This window comes from Nipponia nippon, unplaced genomic scaffold (assembly GCF_047370975.1).
Source record: "Nipponia nippon isolate SJK-2023a ecotype South Korea unplaced genomic scaffold, ASM4737097v1 scaffold_9, whole genome shotgun sequence".
NCBI classification, from domain to species: domain Eukaryota; kingdom Metazoa; phylum Chordata; class Aves; order Pelecaniformes; family Threskiornithidae; genus Nipponia; species Nipponia nippon.
Window position 1 is genome coordinate 15,735,809 of NW_028262413.1, and position 14,823 is coordinate 15,750,631.

Consider the following 14,823-nt stretch of genomic DNA (forward strand, 5'->3'; position numbering starts at 1 on the left):
GGCACCCCCGGGCCCTCACCGTCACCGTCACCGTCACCCTCTGGGGCCAGGGCGGCAGCTGGCAGCGCCAGAGGCACCGAGGGAAGAGCAGGAGCCGGCGCCCGGCAGCGGGCGCTGAGCGGGGTCTCCCTCCGCCACCCGCACCACGCGCACGCTTTAACGACAGCTCTTGCTCTTAGCTTATGCCCAGGGAGCACGGAGGTCGTTGCCTTTCACAAAACACCTAGGCTGTTACTGGACGACCAGAGGAGCTCCCAGTTGAGAAGTGTATTTCGGTGCCTGTCCGGCTCCTCCACCTTTAACCTGAACATACGGTTTGATACCTTTGTTTTCTCCACCAGTCGGGCTCAGATCCCGTGAGCTGACTGACGGACCAGAAAGCCGCGCTCACATCACGCACTGCTGAGAGAGAACGTCAGAAGAAGCGGGTCCGTCTGAATGCAGCACCTGCGCCCGTCGAGCGCCCTCCCTCCCCAGAGTCAGCTGCGGTCAGGGCTGCAGAGGCCAGGACAGACGGGCTTGGTTGAACGGACGTAGCTGAACAAGGCGTGTGCCCTGCCAGGCTCCGTTTCGGGGAGGTACAGGCGTACCTTGTCCAGAAGATGACTTGGCCAGAAGTTATTGTCATTTGACTTGCTCATGTGCACAAACTTCATTTGCATTTTATTCCTTTGAAACTGCCTAAAAAAAAATAAAATAAGAGATAATAATATGTTTCACAGAAATAAAATTGTGGCCAGTTTCACTGCTGCTGCTACAAATGGCAAAAGCGAGACTGACAAGAACCAGCTACCAGGGCTTCCAGGCTTTGGGAAGCTCTGCCAGACCTGTGCCCTTTCCGATACTTTCGAGATGAGAGTTACGAATGGTTTTGTTTGAACAGACTGAGATGATGATCCTCAGTATTTCCTCAGTGGCACATTCAACCTGCCAACCTTTCAAACTGGGCTGCCAAATGACCTTTTTGAAGATAATTTTAATCCAGCTTTCCTTGTGTTAGATCCAAATACTTGCTGGATAAATTGAATATGTCTGTCATTATCATACATTATTTACATTAGAAATGCCAACTTGCAAAGCTGTCTTAAAAGCTGATACATTGCCTATCACTGCAGTATCTAAACACTCTTTAACTGAGACAACAAAGAAAGTCGTGCTCTACTTTGCTATATTTTTTCCTTCTAAAGGTTTCTTCACCAATCCAAACAGTTTGGATTGTTCAATTTTTGGAAAGAGAAAGTTCTTTGCCACTTTGGCAGCCCTGGTCTGGTAGGAGGAAGGTGGGATCACGCCGCTTGCCTCTGAGAACCAATTCTCGTACCCCTGTAACACTCAGGGTAAACTCAGAACACAGGCATCACTTCTTAAATGGGAGTCCAGTCATTTAAGAACTGAGCAGAGCTTTTGTTTTCAAAGTGCTATTTACTGCTTTCTGAAAAAAATCAACCCATGCAAATGGCCTTGAGACATTCTGATGTTAGGTTTAACAACTGAAGTGCAGTGTTTTCAGTATAACAGAAGGGTAGCTGCAGCTGTAAGGCCACCCAAGATCAGAGAGTAAAGCTCGATTCTTTGGGATTGTCTTTCTTCTAAAAGAATAAACATTCTCTGAGTGGGTTTCAGACACCATAGAGTCACTCTGAGGAGGACCTTCCGAGGAGAGAAGAGTGTCACCTCTGTAGCTCTCTGCAAGTTCAGGGTACAGAGCCAGACCCAACTAGGCTGTAACGCTCCTGCCGGGCACCACAAACTGCTCACCGGCACCACTGCAACCCGATGACTTCACTGAAATACAGACGCGGCCGTGCAGCCGAGGGGAGAATCTGCCTCTTCGCTGTCACTGGCTGCTCCCTTGCAGCATCCTGACGTTTCACTCCAGCGCCTCAGTCCCACCTCCAATGTGGCGGGGACTGAGCACAGAGGAGTGACACGCAACAGGGCAGCAGGAGGAGATCCTAAACCCTCTTTGAACAAACCTATTTTCCGCCTCTTTGGCCTGCTTTCTGGATGCAGTTCTCGATCTGGATGTGCTCACAGGTGATGGAGCAGGATCACATGCTGAGGTGTAAGATCCTCCAGGCTGCCTGATCCGCCTTATGTCTTCTCCCTCTTTGATGATCTTGTCTCCCGGGTGCAGCAGGGCTGTTGGCAAAGCGCACAGTGAAAAGAAAACAGTCATGCTTCGCCATGCCCCGCGATGGGGTGAGGACAGAGGATGATGAATGCATTTACCCAAGAAAACCCTTCAATTCGCCTGCTGCCCCAGGCCTGTCCCCCAGCTGCGCCCCCATCCAATCCAGATCACCTCTTCTAGTCTGTGATGCTGCCCAGGAGGGGATACGGCCACAGTGCAAAGGTGGAAGGTGTGAGGGCCCCGAGTGCACTAATAGGACTTAATGGCCCTGACCGGCTCCACCCAGGACCCTTCCCACAGGCGCAGGACCCCCACCTCGGCTCAACCCTTGCCCTTCAGTCCCACTGAGCTATGCAGCAGCTGCAGCCGTCTCCAGCTCAGCCACAGCCGTGTCTGTGCCTGGCCAGGGATCCCGCCGACCCTGACCCATGGACTTCCCAGCTTGACCTTGGACCTGCCACATCACCATGAACTTGTCTGATGATGTGGACTCTTGGTTGAACCTGGCTACCAACCCAGGGGCAACTGGCTCCTGCCCAGCCAGCCGTGGTATCGCACTGGGCCATTGCTGTGCCCAGACGCCGATCTGTAGCGCCCTTTGCTATCTCAGCCCTGCTCTGGCCCTAATGATTGTTTTCTGATCCTAACCAGCAGCATCCCATAGCCCTGCAGGGCTGCAAACATGCTTCATCAGCAGCCCTTCCTACATGAGCCATGTTTCTGAGCTTGGGAAGAGGCACAAACATCTCAGATTTACTACATTCACATCAGGCTTTACCTTTTACCAAGGTCTCTGCTTTACCTTTTTGCAGCATTAGCTCCGTGAGACGACTGTTGTGTTCTCTGCACAGTTTGAGGCTCTTCAGATAGCTCATGAAGCAATGCCTGCGGTACTGGTCCACCAGTGCTCCCATGTCCCCCTCTGCAGTTGACGGCAGGCAGTGCTCATCAACGGCTGCAGCCCCAGATCGCACCAGACGACACTTTTCTTTCCATTCTAGCGGGCTGTCTTTGTACTGCAAGTAAAGGACAGGTCCCTGTTAGCACTGCTGGGCAAGTGCATCTGTGCACTTGCCAAGGTGCTCCAAATAAAGTGTTTTGGGGTGAATTAGTCGGTGTTATAGTTCCATTTGATCATCTTGCACTTACCCTGATAACTGAATAGGACAAAGTGCTTACCAGCATCTTGTGGGACAAATCTTAGTCCGGTGGGCACATCAACTCAGTGATCAGGAAAACTCCATCCCCAGACATAAAAATTGTTTCAACATCATCTTTTTCGTGCCGTATACCCATAAAAAATGTTAATCTCACCAAAGCATTCAGAAGCTAAACCAATTGTTTTAGAGGGCTTGTAACACCTCAGCTGCAAGTCCCACGTGGTCAAGGGACACTAAACAGCAGCTCCCTGCCTTTCCTTTCCTGCTGTACCTCTAAACCTGTCCTCTAAACCACCCCACACCCGTCAACGCATGCAGGTGCACTTGTTTTCCCGCCACATACACCATACCTTCTTCCATCGCCTCCTGTCTCTGAACTGTTTTCCAGTCTCTTCCATTTCATCATAGCTTAGATATCTGCGTTCTGGCTCAATGTTGACTGGGGGAACTTCTAACAGCCTTAACTGTGTTTCAGGCTTGGTAGGAGCACGAGGCTTTGTCTCTTTGGCTTTGCCCCCAGCAGAAGTTACACAACTGACGGTTGTGCAAGTGTCTTTATGGGCTTGTACACCTGTGATAGATCAAAAACCAACCAAACAAAAATCCCAGAGGAACTGTGTTACAAACTAGCAGAAACACCAAGGCTCACAACATTTAAGACAGAAGGTTTTTGCATTTCATCCAAATTGGAACTCCCAGCAGACTCAGATCTTTGAATGAAAACATCCTTTAGCTTTTGATCCAGACACAAATATTACAGACGGCCCCATCCCTGCTTTGCAGTTTCCCAAAGTGTTTTGCTGTGTTTCATGCTTACAAAGTCTGTTTATTCTACAAAGCAGTTAGTGCAATGCAACAGCAGCAAAATGCCTCTTATCTCACAGATGTGAAAACTGCAGCTTAAGATGACACGGGTACCATGAGAAGCCTTGAGGTTTGGGTCAGGTTTTAAAAGATAACCTCTTCTGAATCTGTGTTTTCCAGCTGCCACCAACAGCTGGAGGAAGGGTCTGCTTTTGATCAGCTCGATGATCGATGCTAACTAACAACATCTAGTGCAGTGCATCAAACCTCAGGGTTCAGATTTTAAGCCAAACGCAAACGACTGGATAATCTGTCTCCTGCAGTTGGGGTGACTACAGTATTGCACACCTCCTGGACCCTTCAGCTTTTCCCCAGAGAAGTCTCCTTCTGTCCACTCTGCTACAGGGCAGTGGCCTCAGGGAACCACATTCTGGATGCAGTTCGATATTTCCTGTCAGTAAGGACACAGAATCACAGAATCGTTTAGGTTGGAAAAGACCCTTAAGATCATCAAGTCCAACTGTTAACCTATCACTGCCAAGTCCACCACTAAACCATGTCCCTAAGCACCACATCCACATGGCTTTTCAATACCTCCGGGGATGGGGACTCAGCCACTTCCCTGGGCAGCCTGGCTACCCTTTCAGTGAAGAAATATTTCCTAATATCCAACCTAAACCTCCCCTGGCAAAACTTGAGGCCATTTCCTCTCGTCCTATCGCTTGTTACTTGGGAGAAGAGACCGACCCCCACCTCATTACAACCTTCTTTCAGGCAGTTGTAGAGAGCAATAAGGTCTCTCCCCTCAGCCTCCTTTTCTCCAAACTAAACAACCCCAGCTCCCTCAGCCACTCCTCATTAAGACTTTTGCTCTAGACCCTTCACCAGCTTCGTTGCCCTTCTTTGGACACGCTCCAGCGCCTCTATGTCCTTCTTGTAGGGAGGGGCCTAAAACTGAACACAGTACTTGAGGTACGGCCTCACCAGTGCTGAGTACAGGGGGACGGTCGCTTCCCTGGTCCTGCTGGCCACACTATTTCTGATTCAAGCCAGGATGCTATTGGCCTTCTTGGCCACCTGAGCACACTGCTGGCTCATGTTCAGGCGGCTGTCAACCAACACCCCCAGGTCCTTTTCTGCCAGGCAGCTCTCCAGCCACTCCTCCCCAAGCCTGTAGCGTTGCATGGGGTTGTTGTGACCCAAGTGCAGGACCCGGCACTCAGCCTTGTTGAACCTCATACAGTTGGCCTCGGTCCATCGATCCAGCCTGTCCAGATCCCTCTGTAGGGCCTTCCTACCCTCCAGCAGATCAACACTCCTGCCCAACTTGGTGTCATCTGCAACCTTACTGAGGGTGCACTCGATCCCCTTGTCCAGATCATTGATAAAGATATTAAACAGAACAGAGCCGCTTTCCCAGCACAGTGCTCTCCTCTCACCTGTTTTGGTCTCTCTGGATTGTCCTTTCATCATTTCCAGCCACTGCTTTTGACATTCAATCAGATCTTCATTGCTTATAAAAGCCCCCCTCTTTGAGGAAGCCAGGAAGATGATCACAGTCTCCAGGTCCTTGTCGCTGATGGGAACTTTGCTCTGGCAACCAAAACCAAAATAACAGAGTCATCACAAAAACATAGAGGCTGGGCCCAGAGCTAGGAGGGGTAAACTCTGCAGTTGTTCCAGATGCTTTTGCAGGGAAGGATGGCACAGAGAAAACCTGGTGAGGTTTACTTGGGTTTATCAAATATTAACAACTTCACTGGACCTTTGCCACCCTCTGCAGAACTCTCAGCTGTTACCATGCCGAACTCCCCAGCCCTTGGGGTTTCGAGAACATACTTTTGCTTGGACTATAATATCAGACTACATCTGAACTGCTAAACCCAAATAGCCCTGAAAGTGCTCTTCCGAGCTCTGAACCACTGTAGCCTGCGGACAGCGAGGGTCAGCACGAGTGGTGCTGTACAGACGTGCTGACAGGCAGTGCAGCGGGGATGTACATGAGACTGGTGAGGACAGGTCAAGTATCAACACCAGGAGACTTGATGCCAGTTCAGTGCCTACCAACAGCCACAGTACTGAGCAGGGGCTCTCTTTAGAGACTGTGAGGCAACGGTTTCACTCCTTCCTGGGAGTCACTCCAGGTGACATCCAGCTTCTCTGCACCTTTCCCTTCCCTTTCCCCTTCAGCTTTCCCCAGGGCATGGGAGCAATTCTTCGAGGGTAAGACAAGAGAAAACGTGCCTTCATGAAGCTCCATCATTTGCTCCATGGAAACCACTCTCGGTCTGCACACAGGAAAACATGGCAGAGTTGTGGCAGTTCATTCCCTTTCAGTTCCCGACATACCGCTTTGATGACGTGAATGAAGTCTGCTCTCGTGATCTTCCTCCTGTCCATACCAGCCTTCTTGAACACGTCCACCAGTGTCAGCTTCTGCTTGCGCAGGAGGTTATGCAGCGTGACAAGAGCTGGGGGGTACGGTGCACGAATAAGGGGAGGGTGACCTCCCTGCCAGGGCTGGCAGCTCGCTGGTGGCGAGCACTGAAAAAGAGTGGAGAATACCCTGTTGTAGAAGTCACTTTCTAGCTCAAATGGAATCCAATACATAGCAAGGCTTGCTAAAGCCTTAGGCCGCAAGCTGTGAACTTTCAGCTAGATATGCTCACTGTATACTGAACTTTTACTTAGCTACATGAAGGAAGGCTCCGAAACCGGTGCAAACCAGAAAGATAAGGTAGCCACAACTGTCAGCAGAAGTCACATCCATTAAGATAAGAAAAGGAATGTCCCGCCTGGAGACAGAGAAAGGATCCCATGAGGAACAAGAAGACCCCAGACCCAAATATTGCTATTAGATCAAACTGTCGTGTGAGGGGAGGGGAACTTAAATTGTAAGGGTATAATTGCCCAGGGATTTCTTTGTTTGCGGTCCCTCCCCAGAGGCACCCAGCTCGAGCTGTACCACTCAATAAATTAATCTGGTGTACACCGTGTCGGAGACCCTGCTTCAGGGAAACCTAGGGTCGAGCCTGAGGGGAGAGAAAGCACCGGAGGGTGAGCGTGTGTGAGCGAGGAGTCGGAAAGGGGCACCCACCGGCTCAGTGGAGCTGCCCGCTGAGAAGGGACGCCGGTCCGAGCAGTGAAAAGTCTCTGGCCGTGTGTGTGTGACTCCCTGGGGGGGTGTGAATGCTTGGGCGGTTGCTGCTCCTTTAACAACCCTGAGACCACCGCTACCCAGAATCTCCGTGCCTGCAGGTGCTGAGGCTGCGGCAGGGCCCCAGGAGACGCAGCGCAACGATCCCAAGGACAGCACAGCTCCTCAGACACTTACGCCCCGGCTGCAGGTCATGGCTGACTTGCTTTCAGCCCTCCTCTCTGCTCTGCACGCCTTTATTCTTTCCCAGACTCTTTCTTCCCGACTGCTGAGGGAAGGCTTCCCCATCAGCCATTTTTCTACATCCACGACGCTCTCCAGCTGAGATCGGAGCTGCTTCCTCTCCTCCATCCAAGCCTCCAGCTTCTGCGGGTCACTTTCTGCATCGGAGGTGACTTCTGGAGACCCGGGGCTGCCCCCTCCCTCCGGGGGCCGCTGCAGGCCAGGCGGGGGGCAGCAGTCTGCGGCCCAGGTCGGCTTGGAAAAGGGAGCAGCTGCTCTTGCCATAGGTGGGACAAAAACAACGCGCCGCCTGGGCTCGGGGGGGCGAAGCCTGCTCGCTTCCGACTGAGAGCGCAGCGTGGGGCGTCTGTGCTTTGGGCGACGCGGTTTGAAGCAAAGCTCCGAGGCCGCCTCCAGCTCGACATCGGTCGCTGCGGGTGACAACAGCCAGGCAGCAGCGGTGCCCGCTCTCCTCCGGCCAGGCCCGGGCCCGGGGGGCCGGCAATGGCGGGCGGCGCTGAGGCAGAGCGCGGCGGGGAAGGGGCGGGGCCGCGCAGGCCGCGGCGGAGGGCGCCGGCCCGAGCCCCGCCCCGTCACCGCCCCCGCCGCTGTCCGCTTCCGCGGGGCCGCCCCGTGCCGCCATGCGAAACGCCGAGACCCCGCCCGCCGCTGCCGGGCCGGTGGCCCCGCAGGAACCGGTGGCCCCGCAGGAACCGAACGGGCGGCGGGAAGGACAGCGGCCCTCGGCCCACCGCACCCGCGGGCAGGTGAAGGCGGCCTGGCTTAGCCCAGCCGCCCCGAGGAGCTCCGGGGCTGGCCCGAGCGAGCAGGCGCCACAAAAAACGCGATACCTTTATTAAAAGAATACAGAGATTTTAAACGTGTCGTGACAACGACGACCCAAGCAGGGTACGCCACACAAATATTTAAGAACGTGATGATCAGAACGACACTTTAAAGACACCGACTGCACAGAGAGCAAGTGGGCGAGGGCCGAGGTGTGTTCACGGCTTTTTCAGTCTATGCTCAGTCTCTCCCGGTTCTCCCAGAGCCAGGCGTGGTACACGTTTAACTTGTGGTCCTGCGGCTGTACCTAAAACACAGCGAAAGTGTTTGACGTTTACTGAAATACCTTCTCTTACAAGGCCTCACCGCTCTGATGCGCTTCCCCTCCCAGCTCGGGGCCTCTCCACGCCTGGCAGGGAGCAGCGGAACGCCGTGCGGCAGCAGGCCGGCCTGCCCCTGTGTGAACCAAGGAACGCTGCGCTCCGTCAGCCCCAAAACCACCCACCCCTTGCGAATCGGGAGCGGGGTCCTCCCCCAGAGCGCAAAACGGCCCCTCGACCGCCCCTCGCAGCCACCCCCCGCGGGAGGATCCCAGCATGGCAAAGGCCCCGCCAACACCGGTCACAGAGGGACGCCAGGATCTGGCTGGCAGGAAACACGAACCCGGTTCTTAAAAGAAGCAGGGAAGAGACTCACCCCCACATCAAGAAAATAAGAAAAAAAAAAACACAGCAAAAGTGGAAAATTACAGAGAGGGGGAATCAAGGTGACAAGTCTTCATTTACAGGTTCAGACTTGTAAAAGGTATATTCTGGGAATTCCACCTACTGAAGATATAAAAATTGCTATCTTTTTTTTTTTTTAATCCAAAGGAGTCCATAGGTACAAGCCCAACGACGCCAAAGGACAGAGCCCCGCTCCCGGCAGCGCGCAGCTCCTGGCAGCACGGCCGCGCCACTCACCTCCTTCCATTCGTTGACACAGAAGATTCTGTAGGAGTCGTTCCCGTACTTGCCGATCCCGTGCAGCTCGATGGGGTACTTCCACTGCTTGCTCAGGTACTCATCTGCAACGTACAGTCACAGACTTCACTGCCTGCAGGCAGGCAGGTCGCAGAAAGCAACTCTGGACAAAATCCTGATTCTCTGCTGTTGTAACACATCTCCACTTTGGAACATTTTAAATGAAAAACACAAATTCTAGCTATTTCCTAGTGAAAGTAGGCGATGAATCCCTATGCGGTACATCTTAAACACCTTTTAACCAAATCACTGAGGGTAAGTTCTAATTAAATCTCTCTCCTCAGAACCCACAGAGGAATGCTTTTATTCTAAGTATAGAAGATATCAGAATCATAGAAAAATTCTGGCTGGAAGGGCCTCCTGGAGGTCACCTGATGCAAAACAGAGCAGAGCCACCTTATCACAGTGCTGCAAAACACTAAATCAGTCTTGCAGGTGTTCGTATCTCCTTCCACTCAAAGTCATCTCCCAGACAAACGTCTCTTGCAGAACTCATTAGGTATGTTATTTCATTCTCAGTTAAGACAACGGTATCAGCAGCTTTACGTGTGTAAGACCAACATATCCCAAAGCTGCATAAAATAAACCACCACCAATATTTGCCAAACAGAAGGAAAAGTCACAAAGCACTATTTGAAAATAATGCTGTTTGCCTTGCTAGTATAATTTAGACCATTCCACAGACATATTCAGGAAAACCTACCTGAGAACTTGATGATAGTTTTTGCTCTGAGTTCGTAGAGGCCGAGAGGTTTGAGCAGCTCTGACATTTCTTTCCAGTCTGCAGTCCTGGTTATTTCAGGAGAAGGATACTTCTTAAGGAACTCCCAGAGCACAGGAATTGCCATTTTACCTAGTGAAAGAAAGCATCATGAACAGAAGACTGTGCAGGTAATTCTCTTCTTTTATTATCTATGTATGCTTTCTGAAGTGAGCTTTTTCTGAGGCGAGTTACAAATTAAAGATTGTTTTTTACACTGACACAAGTTAATATACATTTATTCTTTCATTAATGCTATTAAAAAATGGCAGCTGTTCTGACCCTATAACACCACCCCAACATTTATACAACATGAAATTCTATTACTCTATTTACCTGAAGTTTTATTGAGAAATATGGTTGCAATGAGAAGTTTCCATGGATCATGGAAAAGCGTTTCTTGGACCAAATTAAAAGGAGAACGTGGAGGAGTCCATTTTCTGAAGGCCTTCCTTCTAGGTGGACTGGGAGCTGTACACAGAGGCAATACAGGAAAACGTGTTGGGCAATAAAGAATGGATTTACCTATTTAAATGAAAAGAATTTTAAAAAATGAAGACCTTTTGAAGCATATTCGTCTTTGTGGGAGCACTATATGTGGATGAAGCAATGGCAATTCACACAGGAATTTTACAGAACTGCAAGGGACTATGCGTCCCCTGGCACGGACTGCAGTAAGAGTCGAGGCTGCCTGCGTGTGCCCCGTGTTCCACGTCCCATGTGTTTTTTGAGGAGAGAGGCCGGCTCCTGTGTAAGTGCAGAGCAGCAGCCACAGGGTACAGGGTTTCCCCCAAGAGGGGAAACACTTCAGTGGTCTGAAGAGAAATTCCCCAAAGCCCATTCACCCCGTCACCTCACAGCTGCCAAAAGAGCTGCTGAGGCATTTGATACCAGCCTTAATGGTTGTTTGCAAGATACAAACCATCAAGGTTTAAAATGGGACAAGATCAGCACTAGTGCAGTCAGCCGAGCTCTTTGATGCCACCTAAACACGGCCAGCCTAAAACTGGAAGAAATTTTCCATAACATCACTCGATCTTAGGCTATCCTATTCCTCCCCCCATAAAAAAAGGATTTATTTCCCTAAAGAATATTATACCTTCTTTACTGTATTTACTTGAAAAATATGGACTCGTTTTCCTCCTATCCACTTGTGTTCGTGGGATTGACTCTTCTGTAAAGAAGTAATATTTTAGCATTAAAAAGAAAAAAGAACAAGTATTTTGCTGTCACGTTTCATACACCATTTCCGCTTTATGTTGTGATGGATAGACAAGGATTTCTTGTAGGTGTACAGAGCACAAATGTGCTTTCGAGTCACTCCAGTACTCCTCTATATTTCAACTCTACGAAAAATCTTCAGAAGATAAACGGTTACTTTGCCACAATTTGACATAACAGATTCTAGCACATGAAGCAAGCTAAAACTAGCCTTTTTTATCAATCAAACTGACCAACTGTGCAACAACATTAAAACAGTCAGTGCAGTGAAGGTAATGAACGTTATTATATTATACTATACAGCTAAAGAGATCAGTAGAGTTAAGTTCCAGTTGCGAATAAATCTGCATTAAGTTGAACGCTGTTGGGTAAAGAAATGAGACAGATTCAGACGTCAAAGTGGCTTGACCTGAAAGAGAATACTTTGCTCGTATAGTCAGGAGAACCCCCGGCAGAATGTTAGGATAATATTCTGCTCAAAACCACACAAATACCTGGTGGCATTTTAACTGCTGTGAAGCTTTTCTTGTCACATGGCTGCAAGACGTTAGCATCCGTTTCAGTGTAGGACTTAAAATCCTGGTTACCTGGATTCCCTCGATCTGTCTCTTTCCCTGTTTTCAATCCATTGGTTTTCTCCTCAGATTTTGCAGAAGATGCATCATTAGAACCCGTCTCCGCACATTCCTCCTCTGCTTGGCTCCCCAACTCCCTTTGCGAGCGAGCCGTCACTGACCTTAGCCGTGTGTCTGACCGTGACCTGGAAATTCTTAACAGAGCTTTTCCCGCACCCATAGGGTCTGCATTCTGATCATCTGTGCCCTGACTATCAGCGACACACGTGTCCGTCTTTCTACAGAATTTCTTGTTTTGAGCGCACTCAGTTTCCTGTTTGTTACATACTCTTCTCTGTCTTTTGTTTTGGGTATTATCTTGATGCCTCTTTTCTGAGGTCTTTCCAGTTTTCTTATTCTGAGCACTTTTCCCGCCTGCCCCCTTTTTTTTGGTTTTCAAACAGTCCTCTGAGTTTATGCCTTTCATGATCAAATCTTTGCTTTCCAGAGTGGATGTAATGTCTTCCAGGTGTTCATTTCCAGTCTGAATGTTTCGAATTCTGTCCTCTTCACCATTTTGTGTACTGAGGCCTTGCACTTGACTGTGACAATCCTCGTTTTCTAAAACAGTTCTCGCAGCTTTTGTGCCATACCTTTTCACCCTCGAACGGGTACTCCTCTGGTAAGGAGCAGTAAAATCAAAATCTTCTGCTTTCAGCGTCGTCTCCCCAGTTTTCCGAAAATACTCCACAAGTGCACTTCTCGATCTTATCTTATTTCCTTCAGGACTGTGGTATAAAAGAAAAGTAAGTTAGCGATGACTTCTTCATTCTCTCGCTCTTCACTTTAAAAACTGAGCGAGTGTTTAAAAATCCCAAATGACAAAAGCAGTTGACAGGGCGACGTCTACACAAGTTTCCGTGCCTTGACCAAAAAAGGTCTACGCAAAGGGTTCCCAGCTAATCCTGCACACACTGTGCACTGCATCTCCCGCGCTCCAGGTACGGCGCACACACCGGCGAGCACGGGCTCGCAGCACCGGGGGGGGGCAGCAGCCGTTTGCCGAAGGCGGGCGGCGCTCGGCCCTTCCCCCGGCCCCGGCCCGCCGGCCCCGGCCTCACCTGACGAAGCAGACGTCGATCCTCCCCGCCGTCCTGCCCGACTGCCTCCGCCGGGTCACCTTCTGCCAGCCGCCGGGGACGGCGCTGGGCCCGGCCGCGCCCGCTTCCCTCGCAAGCCGCCTCTGCGCTGCGGCACCGGTGCCCGCGCCGCCGGGGCCGGGACGCTCCGCCGCCTCCACCGCCGCCCCGTCTCGGCTGCCGCCCGGGAGGCTGTACGGGGAAGGAGACGCCCGGGTGGGGCCCTACTCCGAGCGGGGGGCTCCGCGGCGCGGCGGGCCCCCACACAGCCCCGGGCCCGCCACCGCCCCGCGGGCGCCACCTGCCGCCATCACCCCGGCCCGGCCGACGGGCCCTGCGCTTCATCCCCGCTCCGCTCCGCTCCGCCGCCATCCCGCCCCTCGCCGCGGACGCCTACCCGCCGGCCGGCGCCGCCATCCTGGGCGCCTCCATCACGTGACGCCCCGCGGTACCGCCCCCTCCCTCCGCCTGCGCGCGCGCGCCCCGCCGCCGCTCCCGCCTCCTGTCCTGCGCAAGCGCGTCCCGGCCCCGTTGGCGGGCGGCCCCTGCCGTGGCGGCGGGCCGGCAGGCCCCCGGGCGCATGCGCGTTGCCCGTGGCGCCGGCGGGGCGGGTGTAAACAAGGGCCCGGCGGCGGCGGCGGCGAGGCCGCGGGATGCGGGCCGCGCTCACCTGGCGCGACAGGGCCGAGCAGTGGTGAGCGGCCCTGGGGGAGAGCCGGGCCCCTCCGTCCCGCTCCGCAGTGAGGCGGCCTGTGAGAGGAGCCCCCGCGAGGAGCCCCCGCAGCGGGGCCCCCCGGGCACGGCGGCGGCGCCTCCCCGTGGTTGGGCGGGCGGCCCGGGGCAGCTCGTTCAGGCCGCGCTGGGCTCGCCGGCACCGCCGCGGGCCCTGCCCCGCCAGCGCCGCAGGGCACGGAGGCTGCGGCGGCCCTGGGCTGTCTGCAGCCAGCCGCTCTCCTTCCCCTTGGCAGGCCAGCTGCGGGCGGCAGCGGCCGGGTCCCTGCGGCCTCTCGGTTGATAGCGGCGATCCAGTGACGCAGAGTCTTTTTGGGGGTTGTCTTTGCTTTTTCCACGTTACGTTTAGCCAAAGGCCCGCAGCCTGCCTCCGTGTTTGTGTGGTTCTGCCTCCAAGGGTACCGCTGCGGGCATCTCCCAGGCCTCCCGTCGGTGTCCAGGCCGGGAGCCTGGATGGTGGCCAGTGGTCGGGCGTCCTGCGTGCGGGGAGGCCGTCGCGGAGGGTTCTTTTCGTTTGGGGGGTTTTCTGGGGAATCAGATATGCTCTCAAGTATGCAATTAACAGTTTTTGTTATGTGGCATCTTTGATGTTAAAGGAAGTATATTTTCTGCATACTAATACAGGGTTTTCGGGGGGGGGGGGTGGTTTTTATTTTTTCTTTAGTATTTATGATCTTGCATTCAAACCGGATGGGACTCAATTGATAATTGCTGCTGGAAATAGACTGCTGGTAGGGAAACTTTTTTTTTTCTCTTGCATTTACAGCTGTATGAATATGATTTCTTTCCCATTAGCTTATGAATATAACCTATCAAAAATCCTCTTATCTCTACTAGTCCAGCCTCATATCCACATACATATTAATGCAGGCTAAGTTTAAAGTGTTTTGAAGTTTTTTAACATTTCTTACTAAGTTTCTATTTCCAAAAGTAATGAGGTTTAAGTTACTTGTATCATCTCATTCTCTCGCACCTCACCCGGCAGTTTGAAATCCATTAACCTGCATCCAAATGTAGCTCAGTAGCATGGTATACAAATACGGCACTGTTACAAGTTTCATGCAAATCTCTGTGAAAAGGGGAAGGAAACTCAAACTGATGTCCCTACTTTGTGAGAAGCTTCAACTATAAC

General features: G+C 52.2%; 3 protein-coding genes across 21 annotated transcripts in view; 1 reads left to right on the forward strand and 2 right to left on the reverse strand.

Moving 5' to 3' along the window:
- Positions 1–252: 252 nt before the first annotated feature.
- On the reverse strand, positions 253–8,172 carry EFCAB12 (EF-hand calcium binding domain 12). 2 transcript variants are annotated; one of them, XM_087745241.1, is made up of 7 exons: positions 7,433–8,172; positions 6,448–6,642; positions 5,538–5,691; positions 3,645–3,865; positions 2,937–3,150; positions 1,977–2,142; positions 253–681 (listed from the first exon to the last, which is right to left on the reverse strand). In XM_087745241.1, the coding sequence occupies exons 1-7, from the start codon at positions 7,760–7,762 to the stop codon at positions 480–482; spliced, it is 1,482 nt and encodes a 493-aa protein (XP_087601367.1). In that variant the 5' UTR covers positions 7,763–8,172; the 3' UTR covers positions 253–479. The 2 variants fall into 2 exon arrangements, with proteins under 2 accessions (XP_087601367.1, XP_087601368.1); XM_087745242.1 differs by lacking the exon at positions 7,433–8,172 and adding an exon at positions 7,196–7,425.
- A 143-nt stretch (positions 8,173–8,315) lies between these two features.
- Positions 8,316–13,446, reverse strand: MBD4 (methyl-CpG binding domain 4, DNA glycosylase). Of its 9 annotated transcripts, none has more exons than XM_087745232.1 (8): positions 13,357–13,446; positions 12,942–13,151; positions 11,761–12,608; positions 11,145–11,219; positions 10,382–10,570; positions 9,989–10,138; positions 9,226–9,329; positions 8,316–8,570 (listed from the first exon to the last, which is right to left on the reverse strand). In XM_087745232.1, exons 1-8 carry the CDS (start codon positions 13,389–13,391, stop codon positions 8,493–8,495), a joined length of 1,689 nt encoding a protein of 562 aa, XP_087601358.1. In that variant the 5' UTR covers positions 13,392–13,446; the 3' UTR covers positions 8,316–8,492. The 9 variants fall into 9 exon arrangements, with proteins under 9 accessions (XP_087601358.1, XP_087601363.1, XP_087601361.1 ...); XM_087745237.1 differs by having other exon boundaries at positions 10,382–10,516; positions 11,854–12,608; positions 13,261–13,372; XM_087745235.1 differs by having other exon boundaries at positions 11,854–12,608; positions 13,261–13,372.
- Positions 13,447–13,513: 67 nt separating this feature from the next.
- IFT122 (intraflagellar transport 122) overlaps positions 13,514–14,823 on the forward strand; it is a 33,994-nt gene continuing 32,684 nt past the window's right edge. For 9 of the 10 annotated variants that reach the window (XR_015701276.1, XM_087743378.1, XM_087743369.1 and 6 more), the window contains exons 1-2: positions 13,514–13,653; positions 14,356–14,422. Coding sequence is in view for 8 of the 10 variants with exons in the window: in XM_087743378.1 (XP_087599504.1) it covers positions 13,613–13,653; positions 14,356–14,422 (108 nt within the window). In the remaining 2 variants the exon portion in view is untranslated. The other variant, XM_087743370.1, reaches the window with a different exon arrangement.